A 14,819-nucleotide genomic window follows, 5' to 3' on the forward strand; every position below is an offset into this window, starting at 1 on the left:
AAGTCCCTTGCAGATATCAAGGCGATCATAAAATCGGAAAAAAAACATTTGAAATGCGTTTTTCTGAAACTGTACGCACACAAATTACCAAAAAATCCGCGGACTTAAATACATTTTAATCTTATCAAAATAGATGTAAATCGTGTTCTGAAATTTCCATTGAGAAATAAAATTTTTAGCATGGTAGCATGGGTGTACTGAAAATTCTGAGACAAGTGTCTGTGCTAGAAACTGCTATCTTGGTCTCATGTTGATGTGTTAACTGAAAAAAACTATTTCTCAGTATAACCAGATAAAGTATCATCAACATGTTTTGCAACCCTTTGATTGATTCTGACATATCATCAGCATACTAATACAAAAGTGTTATGTCCTGAAATTCAAGTGCACAGAGAGGGGGCAGGACTTTTTTCTGGACTTCGGAATCGGGTGTTTTAAGCTCGGGATTTCACAGAGGCTTGATCCATTAATGATGAATTCAAATCAAGTATGACTTGAGGAACACGTCTAACTCTTTATAGGCAGTCAGCCCCTCCCCCTTTACCTTATGAAATTTCTGGATTTGCAAACAAAAGATTTAATGATTTAACTTGAAAAATTCTATGCAATAGATTGTCGAATAATGTACCTGTCAGCAAGGATTTGTATAGTTAGTTTAACTATACAAATCCTTGCTGTCAGTGTGTCGCATTTCATACTCTGGTTATCGGTTGAACCCCTAGATGGCGCTGTGGGCTAGACCGGAATAAGGTTTGTTTACACACGAGAAACTTGACAATTGTTAGTTTATGTTCTCCAAGATTGTTCTGTCAATCTTCTTAAGGATAAATAGTAAGTAAATATATCCCTTAGTGATTTATCATGGTTTGAACGTGTTCCACAATTCCAATGACATGGACAGGTGTATGTATGTATGTATCTGGTAAATGCCTCCGATATCCGAAGAACCCCTCGAAAGCTGCAAGGGTACAGTGGCATCCATGTACACTCCCTAACGGGATTAATGGAGATGTGTCACTAACGTATGTTTATACGACAATTATTTTTACAAGGACAATCAATCCCCACCCAACACAAAGGGAGTGCTAGGACACCAGGCAGTCTGTTATTATGGTGGAGGAAGCCGAAGTACTCGGAGAGAACCACCAGGCCACTCGGTGGAAACAGACAAACCAGAGAGATATCAGAAGATTGATCTCCAGGTCAAAGTAAGGGACAACTTTGACCAACCGAGGCCCCCAAAGTACCCATTCTAGTTTAAACTCCGGTCTGGGTACCAGAGATGTGTGTGAGAGGGTGAAAATTACGAATCCGGGTCTGTTCGCGCCCAATCACGTTCGCACCCTTCCACATTCGCCCCCATTCACTTTCGCACCCCACATGTTCGCCCCCAAATTTTGCGAAAAGTTCGTTCGCACCCCACACATTCGCAACCAATTTTACCAATTTTTTGGAGGTGTATTGGTATAAATATATATGCCATTGTTTCTAAATAATTCGAGATACTGACAAGTTTTTTGTGTCATGACAAGTTTATAAAAAAAAAAGTCCTTGTTTTTAAGTCAGATTATGTTATTCTGACAACAACTATTTCATTTGTGTGTTGAATAATTCTTAATCGTGTTTTGGTTAGTGTATTGAAATAATTTGTTTTTCACTGTTTCTAGTCAATTAAGTGCGAATCTGACAACATGTTGAACAACTGGTATGCATGGTAAGTGTATTGCTATAATTGATCATAATTAATATTTATTTTATTAGTATTTACATCAAAGCAATTTAAAACAACAATCATGATTTATAAACAACAGTAAACAATAACACCAAGTTAGGCTGTTTATAAATACCAATTAGCAATAATCATACATAATCAACATTTAATAATTAATCATCAGATTGATAAAAAAAAAATCTATTCAATAAATTCTCAAATTTTATTCAAAAAGAATACAATTATTTGTTATATTCATATGAATAATTTCTAACAATTTAACTTAAATTTTATTAAAAATTGGGCGCGAACATGTAGGGTGCGAACGGACGTGGGGGGCGAAAATGTGAGGTGCGAACGTGTAGGGTGCGAAACTATATTGGGCGCGAACGGACCTGATACCGAAAATTACCCTTCTGATGTGCTGATATTTTTAGCACCCCGAGTGAGAATCGAACTCGGGACCTTCAGCACTGTAGCCATCGGTCTTAACCACTAGACCACAAACTCTTTATGTTATGTCTTATGAACAAATCTGTCAGTGTCCTAATATTCAAAATGTTTACTAGTCAAGATCTAGACCTAAGACGTCTACCGAGGTTTACGGTATGTGTGAAATTTGTTGCTTTTGTTTTTTGTAAATCCATATGAAAGCTCCAATTCAAAATGCTAAATATCTCCTAAGATATATACATGTAGACTGGCTGGTAATCTAAATAACTCACAAGTAGAACAATCGATTCTGCAATGAAAACCGTGAGAGTATTTTTCTGCTTAACTTATGCTTTAGACTGCTTCTGCCAGGATTTAAATCTATTAAAATTGCACAGTTTTGTCTGTACTCAGAGAAAATTTCATGGTGTAAACACAGCCATAACCCCGCCACATTATTTATGTATGTGCCTGTCCCAAGTCAGGAGCCTGTAATCATGGTAATTCAGTTGTTGTCATTTGTTTATGTGTTACATATTTGTTTTTGTTCATTTATTTACATAAATAAGGCCGTTAGTTTTCTCGTTTGAATTGTTTTACATTGTCTTATCAGGGCCTTTTATAGCTCACTATGCGGTATGGGCTTGGCTCATTGTTGAAGGCCGTATGGTGACCTTTAGTTGTTAATGTCTGTTTCATTTTGGTCTTTTGTGGATAGCTGTCTCAATGGCAATCATACCACATCTTCTTTTTTACATTTAAGTGAAAGTATATAGATGAACCTTAGACAGACCTGCAAGTTCAAATTTCAACAATCAACATGATCAATCAAATTTCCTTTTTTTTTCTTTATAACCTGTATGTGTCCAAAATTAAAATAGATTGATTCATATTTATTTTTAGAAAGTAATCTTTAACAATGCTGGATTAAAGATGTAGCAGAAATGGAAGATGGAAAAACAGATGGAAGCAGCTGAGTATGCAGAGGTAAGTTAAAAATATTCAAGGGCATAATTATCTCCAGGCATAATATATACATGTAGCTTGTTTTGCATAATACATGAAGCTTGTTTGGCATAAATTATGCCATAATACATGTAGCTTGTTTGGCATAATACATGTAGCTTGTTTGGCATAATACATGTGGCTTGTTTGGCATAATAGCTTGTTTTTCATGTTTTTCAAGGACAAACAGACAGGGTTTTCACTTAGTATTTTTGAAGGTGACTTCTGGGACTCATCTTTCTGTCCATGGTGAGTTCAACAGTACGAAAAAGATATTTTATTGCAAAATAATATATTGTTTTAATCTCCATGACCTAATAGACCAATGGAATGACATTAAATTCAGATAACTTTTACACTTTTGCTATAAAAGATGATATGTGTGACTTTTTTGTGTGTACAGTTTATACAATCTATTTTAATCTTGATGCAGTTTTGGACTCATCAGTTTTGAAAATAGTGAATCTAGACAGATTTTCATGATTGGAGAACCCTAGACATAATAGCTTGGTTTTAGGGGAATCAATTGTACTAGTTTAGATTAATCTCTGTATCAAAACTTTGTATACAAATTTTGCTAGTTGAACTATAACTGAACATGAGAAAAACGAGAAAAATACATTTATCTCTCTTATATTTCTGAAATATTACTGATTGAATTCTCACAAAATAGGTGAACATTTGTATAGACACTTAATAAAATGGGAGAAAGACTTCCTTATAGTAGATTTCTTTTAAAATCATATAAAATCATAAGGTCTCCATACCTTAAACATCACCAATCAATTAATCATACTTAAGTTTGCAGTGACACTTGGAGCCATCAATATCACACATAAATTAACAAGATTTGAAATCTGTGTTTAAAAGTACATTTTTCATCCACTGTTTTAATATTTTTCAGTACATTATCCAGAAAGTAAAACAGAACCCAGGAGCCTTTGTTAACCCAGATATACCACCAGGGAGTAAGGGGTAATATTTTAATTTATTAAATATGAGCGAGTCCATGCGAAAAGGGACAAAAACGAAAAATTGACGAAATTCTAAAAAGTGTGCATAATTATTGGTAGTAGACTTGTGATTTATAAAACACATTTACTCTCCCTCATATCATCAAGCTGTGAGCTACACGCACCTGCGAGTGTTGAGACCCCCCCCCCCCCCTTTAGTTTTATCAAGATTTTTAGTGAATTATTTCATATATTTCAATCATTTTCAAAGTACAGTTTAAATGGCTTGATTTGCCACTTGATAATGATAACCCCGGTAGCAGTGGGGATAAGGCTCTCGCTTACGATGCGGATATCAATGCAATCAAACCGGGCAACGGTTCGAATCCTGTGCAACTAAGGTTGATTTATATAATATTAAATAACTTAACTTAAATTTCAATTTCTAAAACACAAGATGTATTTTCCCTCATGTTTTAATGTTGTCTTACTTTCTTTTAACCTGTAGAACTGACGGAAATTATTGACTTTTGTCTCTGTAGTGTCATAAATTTTTATAGTTTCTGGTTCGGTATAGCATTAGACCGGGGAACTAATGATTTTACACTTGCTCAAATACCAAAAATTCAGATATTTCTACGTCTTTTTCGGTTTTAGTTGACAAATTCGGGATAGAATTGACAATCTTATGAATGTTTACATTAATGTAATTTTTTTCGGATAAAATCGTTTTTCAAAAATACTATAACAAACTTTGATAACGTGTCCTGTAAAGTTTACCAAAAGGACTTTTTGTACCTTTTCGCATGGACTGGCTCAGTTATCATTTTCAAAATCACAAAAAAACAAAAAAATCGAAATTGCCAAAAAGCAATGAAATATCGAAATACTTATAATACTTCATATCCAACGTTATAATTTAATGTAAATATTGACATATAATTATCCCTAGCAACTAAAATTCTCCCCTTAGCAACCATACACCAATCAGCAAAAAGTCCATATTCCAAATATTTTAGCAACGATTTGATGTTTCAAATGGATTCGGCATCTATCAAAACATCTAGTTTGCAAAAAACACATCTAAAATATATTGATTTTTTAAAAAGTTAGGGCGAAATCACTCTTTTACTATACATAGGCTTTGCTTGGTACTTTCGCCGATATCACCTATATGAGCCAGTCCATGCGAAAAGGTACAAAAACGAAAAATTGACGAAATTCTAAAAAGTGTGCATAATTATTGGTAGTAGACTTGTGATTTATAAAACACATTTACTCTCCCTCATATCATCAATATCATCAAGCTGTGAGCTACACGCACCTGCGAGTGTTGAGACCCCCCCCCCCCCTTTAGTTTTATCAAGATTTTTAGTGAATAATTTCATATATTTCAATCATTTTCAAAGTACAGTTTAAATGGCTTGATTTGCCACTTGATAATGATAACCCCAGTAGCAGTGGGGATAAGGCTCTCGCTTACGATGCGGATATCAATGCAATCAGACCGGGCAACGGTTCGAATCCCGTGCAACTAAGGTTGATTTATATAATATTAAATAACTTAACTTAACTTAAATTTCAATTTCTAAAATACAACATGTCATAGTTTTTGTATTTTCCCTCATGTTTTAATGTTGTCTTACTTTCTTTAAACCTGTAGAACTGACGGAAATTATTGACTTTTGTCTCTGTAGTGTCATAAATTTTTATAGTTTCTGGTCGGTATAGCATTAGACCGGGGAACAAATGATTTTACACTTGCTCAAATACCAAAAATTCAGATATTTCTACGTCTTTTTCGGTTTTAGTTGACAAATTCGGGATAGAATTGACAATCTTATGAATGTTTACATTAATGTAATTTTTTTTCGGATAAAATCGTTTTTCAAAAATACTATAACAAACTTTGATAACGTGTCCTGTAAAGTTTACCAAAAGGACTTTTTGTACCTTTTCGCATGGACTGGATCATATTCATTTAAGCCTGAAAAACATAGAGATTTGTCTCATTGGCACTCATAGCACGCTTCTTATACATGTATCTATGTCTCAATCTGTCTTTTTATTTTATTTTTTTGTATGTAACAGGTTGCTTAAAAAAAGAAAATATTTTTTACACATGCATGTAATTCGTTCATGACATTAACTTTCTTCCATTAAACAAAATATTAGGTGTTTAAATGTAAAGGGTTAATTTTCACAGCTGACCCTCGGTACAATACTAAATTAAACATTGCTCTATTACTTCACCTCTATTGTTGAGAAATTTTGTCATTGGTCCTAAAAACGATATAAAGTTTTAATAAATGGGTTTTTTGAATAATGATAATACTATGTTGGTTTTTTGTTTGTTTGTTGCTTACTGGTGTACATGCATAGAACAATCAGTTATTTAGATAGAACAAATATTACAAAAACACAGCTGTACTTAAACCTATTAGCCTATATATGAATCTTTGGCAAACTGTCGTCTGTAAAACATACTGCTCTAGAATGAAAAGTATAGCTATGACAATACTGTTTATGAAAACATCAATTTGTTTCCCTATTTTTTTTTACAAGTTCTAACTCAATTAACGCTAGATTCATTTTAGAGATCTATTACAAAATTGAGGTTTTTGTTTTAAAAAACAGGGAAAAATAAGTTTTATTTAAATGATCAGTATTAGAATAACGCTTTTCCTTTGTTTTACAGAAAATCTATTCATCAGAAATTATCTGATTTATATTTAGAAGAGAAAGCTAAAGACACAGATGACTCTGTAAGTCCAAACAAATTACAGCCGATTTCAATGAGTATGTAGCTAAAGGTAATATCTTTGGTTAGCTTGCTTGTTAGCTGAACCGTGAAGTCATTGATAGGTTAGGTAAACTACCCTCCTTTAATAGTAGACTAGTCCGACAAATAAACAATCTGTCTGTAGGACTAGGCTACTTCGAAAGGAGGGTAGTATACCTTACCTTACAATGATTTCACGGTTCAGCTGACAAGCAAACTAACCAAATATATTACCTTTAACTACATACTCATTGAAATCGGCTGTAACTGACTATTTACTGAAGTAATATATCTATATATAGCTATCATTCAGTATTATTTGTGGGATAATGATTTTAATTGCATTAGTTTCTTGGTTATATGTTGAAGGAAGTACACATTTGTTTTCAGGTTGTATGCAAAACTTTGGCAAAACCATGAAAATACCTTTTTCTTCAAGCCACAAAATTGTACCCACAGAAATAAAAGACTCCACTGGAATGGAATAAATATTTTTTGTAGAAATATTTTCCTAATGTCTATTGATAATCATTCACATTTATCAACTTTGCAATTATACCAAATCTCATTTATTATTATCAAAAACAGGATGTCCTAGTAATGTATGGTCATTGTTTCTGAAGCAATTTTGTTTTTTCAAAATATAATTTTCTTAGAGGTTGAAAAATACATCAGCTTCGTAATGAGTTTTGTGAAAACCCATGTATAAATAGAAACCAAGAATACAAGAACATTTATTCTATTTCATTTACATGTTGTTATTGTTAATTATTCTCAGGGCCAGCTCCATGCTTCACGTCTCTTAGGAAAGTTGGTTAAGCGTGATAAATTAGAATGTTTGGTGTTAAATCTGTTTGCTGGAAATGAAGGGTATTCTTTAATGATCAAAGGTAGAAATGGAATAGAGGCAGAAACACTTAAATTACCATATGAGGTATGTCTTTTTGAGATTGAGAATTTTTATATTGTGCTACATGTACATGTATGAACATTTTTTTTATACGACCGCAAAAATTAAAAAAATTTTGGTAGTATATTGGTATCACGTTGGCGTCGTCGTCGCCGTCGTCCGAATACTTTTAGTTTTCGCACTCTAACTTTAGTAAAAGTGAATAGAAATCTATGAAATTTTAACACAAGGTTTATGACCACAAAAGGAAGGTTGGGATTGATTTTGGGAGTTTTGGTCCCAAGATTTTAGGAATTAGGGGCCAAAAAGGGCCCAAATAAGCATTTCCTTGGTTTTCGTACTACAACTTTAGTTTAAGTAAATAGAAATCTATGAAATTTTGACACAAGGTTTATGACCACAAAAGGAAGGTTGGGATTGATTTTGAGAGTTTTGGTTCCAACAGTTTAGGAATTAGGGGCCAAAATAGGGCCCAAATAAGCATTATTCTTGGTTTTCGCACAATAACTTTAGTATAAGTAAATAGAAATCAATGAAATTCAAACACAAGGTTTATAACCACAAAAGGAAGGTTGTGATTGATTTTGGGAGTTAAGGTCCCAACAGTTTAGGAATTAGGGGCCAAAAAGGGGCCCAAATAAGCATTTTTCTTGGTTTTCGCACCATAACTTTAGTATAAGTAAATAGAAATCTATGAAATTTTAACACAAGGTTTATAACCATAAAAGGAAGGTTGGTATTGATTTTGGGAGTTTTGGTCCCAACAGTTTAGGAATAAGGGGCCCAAAGTGTCCAAAATTAAACTTTGTTTGATTTCATCAAAAATTGAATAATTGGGGTTCTTTGATATGCTGAATCTAACTGTGTATGTAGATTCTTAATTTTTGGTCCTGTTTTCAAATTGGTCTACATTTAGGTCCAAAGGTTCCAAAATTACACTTGGTTTGATTTTAACAAAAATTGAATCCTTGGGGTTCTTTGATATGCTGAATCTAAAAATGTACTTAGATTTTTGATTATTGGCCAAGTTTTTAAGTTTGTCCAAATCGGGGTCCAAAATTAAACTTTGTTTGATTTCATCTAAAATTGAATAATTGGGGTTCTTTGATATGCCAAATCTAACTGTGTATGTAGATTCTTCATTTTTGGTCCCATTTTCAAATTGGTCTACATTAAAGTCCAAAGAGTCCAAAATTAAACTAAGTTTGATTTTAACAAAAAATGAATTCTTGGGCTTCTTTGATATGCTGAATCTAAACATGTACTTAGATTTTTGATTATGGGCCCAGTTTTCAAGTTGGTCCAAATCAGGATCCAAAATTATTATATTAAGTATTGTGCAATAGCAAGACATTTTCAATTGAACAGTATTCAGCAAAAGCAAGAAATTTTCAATTGCACAGTATTGTGCAATAGCAAGAAATTTTCCATTGCACAGTATTGCGCAATAGCGCAAGAAATCTTCAATTGCACAGTATTGTGCAATAGCAAGTATTTTCAATTGCACAATATTGCGCAATAGCAAGAAATTTTCAAATTTTTTTTTAGTTATCTTTCTTTGTCCAGAATAGTAGTTGAATCAACTTAAATCATTGTTTTATACAATATACAATATTCACTTTTACTACCAACTGATAAATTAAAACAATCTTTACCATTCAGTGATAACAAGCACTTTTTTTACATTTTAATATATTAAGATGTATTTAAATGAGTAGTTATTGTTGCAAACTCCATTAGAAATTTGAATTGAGATCAGTTTTGGAATAAGAAAAAATTGGGGGGGGGGGGGGGGGGGGGGGGTCAATTTTTCTCATTTCAGATTTGCAAAACAAAAATGTTAAGTTCATTAGACCACATTCATTCTGTGTCAGAAACCTATGCTGTGTCAACTATTTAATCACAATCCAAATTTAGAGCTGAATCCAGCTTGAATGTTGTGTCCATACTTGCCCCAACCGTTCAGGGTTCAACCGCTGCGGTCGTATAAAGCTGCGCCATGCGGAGCATCTGGTTTGTTATGTGTTTATTGGCAAAGAACTACATACAATAGTAAATAAGTTCATAGTACATCAGCAAAATCGAGACAAGTACATAAAGTTGATATTTTGAATCCTTCTATAAACGTATAGAATTATTAATAATAATTTTAAAAAAGTATAGAAAATCTTAATCTGAGCATGGAAGTAATATAATACTTCGATGATCTGAGGTAGCATGGATTGGGTAGATATTTTTATTACGTGAAAGTTAACTTATAAAATCATTCTATTAGTTGGAGCATGTATGTACATTTAATAAAAGTATGATACAGTAACTTTTGATTGAAATATTACATTAGATATTTAACTGCCTTTGTCTGTATGAAAAAGAATTGAATGGAACAATGTATTCTATTAATTGCTATATTGGGTACTTTTCCTTTTAAATTTTATTTTATAATTTTTCATATCATGCTCCTGAGATGTACCAATTATCAGGTTGTCTGCATATTGATATTTTAAAATATTAGCTGCGAGTCACAATATGAATCTTTTTGTTGAGTGAGTGCAGCAAACAAGTTATAAAAGGATCCATATTTTGTCCTGCAGCTGGTATTTTACAATATTAATATGCAGACAACCAGATAATATCGGGTTGGATTTGCATATTTTACAGTGGGACAACGGATTAAGAAATTATCATCAGAAACATCAATGATGCCATAGACAAAATGCTCAGCGATCAACAGATTATCATCGATCTTTCAAAATCGAAGATGTTATCCTTTGATTAGATTGAAGCTGAGAAACATCTTCTTGTTGCAAAACCATCAATAAGAAATATCTCTTATGTAAAGAATAATATTAATTATTAAAAGAAAATGCCCGTCAATACTGAAGTATTTGTCAAAAAATTGTTTTTATGTGACTATTTTGTATATTTTTTCAGGCTTCCGAGTTTCTGGAACATGTTGACTCTTCAGAAGTAAGTATAAAAGTCAAGTACCAAATCTTACAGGTGTGGATTTTATGTCAACATTTTTTTTGTACAGGTACATTGATTCATAACCTACTAGATCCTCATATTTTCAAATTTAAAAACTTTTTATGCACAACGCCCAGGTAAATTTTTCAGCCACGCTTTCAGAATTTAAAGTCAGGACTTACCGTTTTTCAATCACTGGTCAGTTAAACTACATAAAATATCAAAATCTTAAATTCAATACAGCCATTTTCCAAATTTATACATCATTTTGTACATGGGCTTAATTTTTTTCTATTTCAGCTTCCACCATTCCTTGTGGATTTACTTGAAAGAGCACAGGTATGTTTAGAAAAAAGAAATGTTGAAGAAATATTCTACAGTTAATTTAAAGCAAATATAAATTGCAAATGTGTCAGAAAGATGGTGGGAGGGATTTATTAAATATGCTTTGAATTAGGTGGAAACTCTTGGAAACTCTTGGAAATCATTGTCGAAACATCATATCTGAATCCAGAAGTCTCAGGATGAATCCATATCCCTTCTACTGTGCTGGGGCACTTCATTATAAAAGTGGAAACAGTTATCTAAATAGTTAAGTGAAGTGAAACTATATTATTTGAGATGTTGAAGGTATATTGTTGCAGTGTGACAATTAAATCATTAACCAATATCACCATAAACAACCAAATGATACGTAACAATACATGTATCATACTGTGGATTCATTTATTTTCGTGGGTATCAATTTTCTTGGGTTGAGGAAAAACTTGCATTTTCGTGGATATTCGAATTTGTGCTTTTGGCTGATTTTTGTGTACAAAGTCTATATATAATTTGTAAATTGTTTGACATTTGAATTTGTGGTTCACCTGTACCCATGAAACCCACGAAAATTGGTATCCAACGAATAATAATGAATTCACAGTATTCAGAATATGTATATGATGATAGTGAAAATCTTGTTAGGTGACTATATAAGGTCATATTCTATGTCCATAGGGTAAACACATTGTAAGAGTACTCTCTTCTTATTGCATTTATATTTTCGAACTGTAAAACAATAGAGAAGTTTGTGCAAACAGAAAAATTTGCATGAGGTCATTAAACATTTTGTATATGATAATCGTACTCAGAATCAGAATTCTACCAATCGAAATACTAGATTTGGTGTATCGAGCATAACTTTAGTATATTGAGTAAAGTTTTATAAATGAGAGGCCAGAAGTACTTTAAAATGGTTGAAATCAAGTGAGTACAGGAATGGCATTCAACCTTTTGTAGTTTTACACCTAAACCACCATTAGAAACAATTTTACAGAACATACAGTTTTGTTTACTCTAGTTTACTGCTTTTTTTGAAACGGGGATAATAAAACTATTTATTCTATAATTCTATCTCTATTCAAGGTAAATGTGTTCTACAGTGGCTGTGTTATACTAGAAGTTCGTGATTACCGTAGAGCTAACGATGGGAGATATGATACAGATTATGTATTGTTGAAGCCTACATCACAGGTTAGTTTTGTGTGTTCTACAGTGGCTGTGTGATACTAGAAGTTCGTGATTACCGTAGAGCTAACGATGGGAGATATGATACAGATTATGTATTGTTGAAGCCTACATCACAGGTTAGTTTTGTGTGTTCTACAGTGGCTGTGTTATACTAGAAGTTCGTGATTACCGTAGAGCTAACGATGGGAGATATGATACAGATTATGTATTGTTGAGGCCTACATCACAGGTTAGTTTTGTGTGTTCTACAGTGGCTGTGTTATACTAGAAGTTCGTGATTACCGTAGAGCTTACGATGGGAGATATGATACTGATTATGTATTGTTGAAGCCTACATCACAGGTTAGTTTTGTGTGTTCTACAGTGGCTGTGTTATACTAGAAGTTCGTGATTACCGTAGAGCTAACGATGGGAGATATGATACTGATTATGTATTGTTGAGGCCTACATCACAGGTTAGTTTTGTGTGTTCTACAGTGGCTGTGTTATACTAGAAGTTCGTGATTACCGTAGAGCTTACGATGGGAGATATGATACAGATTATGTATTGTTAAAGCCTACATCACAGGTTAGTTTTGTGTGTTCTACAGTGGCTGTGTTATACTAGAAGTTCGTGATTACCGTAGAGCTAACGATGGGAGATATGATACTGATTATGTATTGTTGAAGCCTACATCACAGGTTAGTTTTGTGTGTTCTACAGTAGCTGTGTTATACTAGAAGTTCGTGATTACCGTAGAGCTAACGATGGGAGATATGATACAGATTATGTATTGTTGAAGCCTACATCACAGGTTAGTTTTGTGTGTTCTACAGTGGCTGTGTTATACTAGAAGTTCGTGATTACCGTAGAGCTAACGATGGGAGATATGATACTGATTATGTATTGTTGAAGCCTACATCACAGGTTAGTTTTGTGTGTTCTACAGTGGCTGTGTTATACTAGAAGTTCGTGATTACCTTAGAGCTAACGATAGGAGATATGATACAGATTATGTATTGTTGAAGCCTACATCACAGGTTAGTTTTGTGTGTTCTACAGTGGCTGTGTTATACTAGAAGTTCGTGATTACCGTAGAGCTAACGATGGGAGATATGATACAGATTATGTATTGTTGAAGCCAACATCACAGGTTAGTTTTGTGTGTTCTACAGTGGCTGTGTTATACTAGAAGTTCGTGATTACCGTAGAGCTTACGATGGGAGATATGATACTGATTATGTATTGTTGAAGCCTACATCACAGGTTAGTTTTGTGTGTTCTACAGTGGCTGTGTTATACTAGAAGTTCGTGATTACCGTAGAGCTAACGATGGGAGATATGATACTGATTATGTATTGTTGAAGCCTACATCACAGGTTAGTTTTGTGTGTTCTACAGTGGCTGTGTTATACTAGAAGTTCGTGATTACCTTAGAGCTAACGATAGGAGATATGATACAGATTATGTATTGTTGAAGCCTACATCACAGGTTAGTTTTGTGTGTTCTACAGTGGCTGTGTTATACTAGAAGTTCGTGATTACCGTAGAGCTAACGATAGAAGATATGATACAGATTATGTATTGTTGAAGCCTACATCACAGGTTAGTTTTGTGTGTTCTACAGTGGCTGTGTTATACTAGAAGTTCGTGATTACCGTAGAGCTAACGATGGGAGATATGATACTGATTATGTATTGTTGAAGCCTACATCACAGGTTAGTTTTGTGTGTTCTACAGTGGCTGTGTTATACTAGAAGTTCGTGATTACTGTAGAGCTAACGATGGGAGATTTGATACAGATTATGTATTGTTAAAGCCTACATCACAGGTTAGTTTTGTGTGTTCTACAGTGGCTGTGTTATACTAGAAGTTCGTGATTACCGTAGAGCTTACGATGGGAGATATGATACAGATTATGTATTGTTGAAGCCTACATCACAGGTTAGTTTTGTGTGTTCTACAGTGGCTGTGTTATACTAGAAGTTCGTGATTACCGTAGAGCTAACAATGGGAGATATGATACAGATTATGTATTGTTGAAGCCTACATCACAGGTTAGTTTTGTGTGTTCTACAGTGGCTGTGTTATACTAGAAATTCGTGATTACCGTAGAGCTAACGATGGGAGATATGATACAGATTATGTATTGTTGAAGCCTACATCACAGGTTAGTTTTGTGTGTTCTACAGTGGCTGTGTTATACTAGAAGTTCGTGATTACCGTAGAGCTAACGATGGGAGATATGATACTGATTATGTATTGTTGAAGCCTACATCACAGGTTAGTTTTGTGTGTTCTACAGTGGCTGTGTTATACTAGAAGTTCGTGATTACCGTAGAGCTAACGATGGGAGATATGATACAGATTATGTATTGTTGAAGCCTACATCACAGGTTAGTTTTGTGTGTTCTACAGTGGCTGTGTTATACTAGAAGTTCGTGATTACCGTTGAGCTTACGATGGGAGATATGATACTGATTATGTATTGTTAAAGCCTACATCACAGGTTAGTTTTGTGTGTTCTACAGTGGCTGTGTTATACTAGAAGTTCGTGATTACCGTAG

General features: G+C 33.7%; 1 protein-coding gene across 1 annotated transcript in view; it reads left to right on the forward strand.

Moving 5' to 3' along the window:
* Window positions 1-717: 717 nt before the first annotated feature.
* LOC143085394 (uncharacterized) overlaps window positions 718-14,819 on the forward strand; it is a 36,381-nt gene continuing 22,279 nt past the window's right edge. The window contains exons 1-8 of the mRNA XM_076261721.1: window positions 718-831; window positions 3,047-3,130; window positions 4,053-4,123; window positions 6,800-6,866; window positions 7,662-7,817; window positions 10,725-10,760; window positions 11,061-11,099; window positions 12,168-12,275. Of these exons, the coding sequence (XP_076117836.1) occupies window positions 3,095-3,130; window positions 4,053-4,123; window positions 6,800-6,866; window positions 7,662-7,817; window positions 10,725-10,760; window positions 11,061-11,099; window positions 12,168-12,275 (513 nt within the window). The 5' untranslated portion in view covers window positions 718-831; window positions 3,047-3,094. The remainder of the gene's footprint in view (window positions 832-3,046; window positions 3,131-4,052; window positions 4,124-6,799; window positions 6,867-7,661; window positions 7,818-10,724; window positions 10,761-11,060; window positions 11,100-12,167; window positions 12,276-14,819) is intronic.

Source organism: Mytilus galloprovincialis, chromosome 8 (genome assembly GCF_965363235.1).
Source record: "Mytilus galloprovincialis chromosome 8, xbMytGall1.hap1.1, whole genome shotgun sequence".
In the NCBI taxonomy this organism is placed as follows: Eukaryota; Metazoa; Mollusca; class Bivalvia; order Mytilida; family Mytilidae; genus Mytilus; species Mytilus galloprovincialis.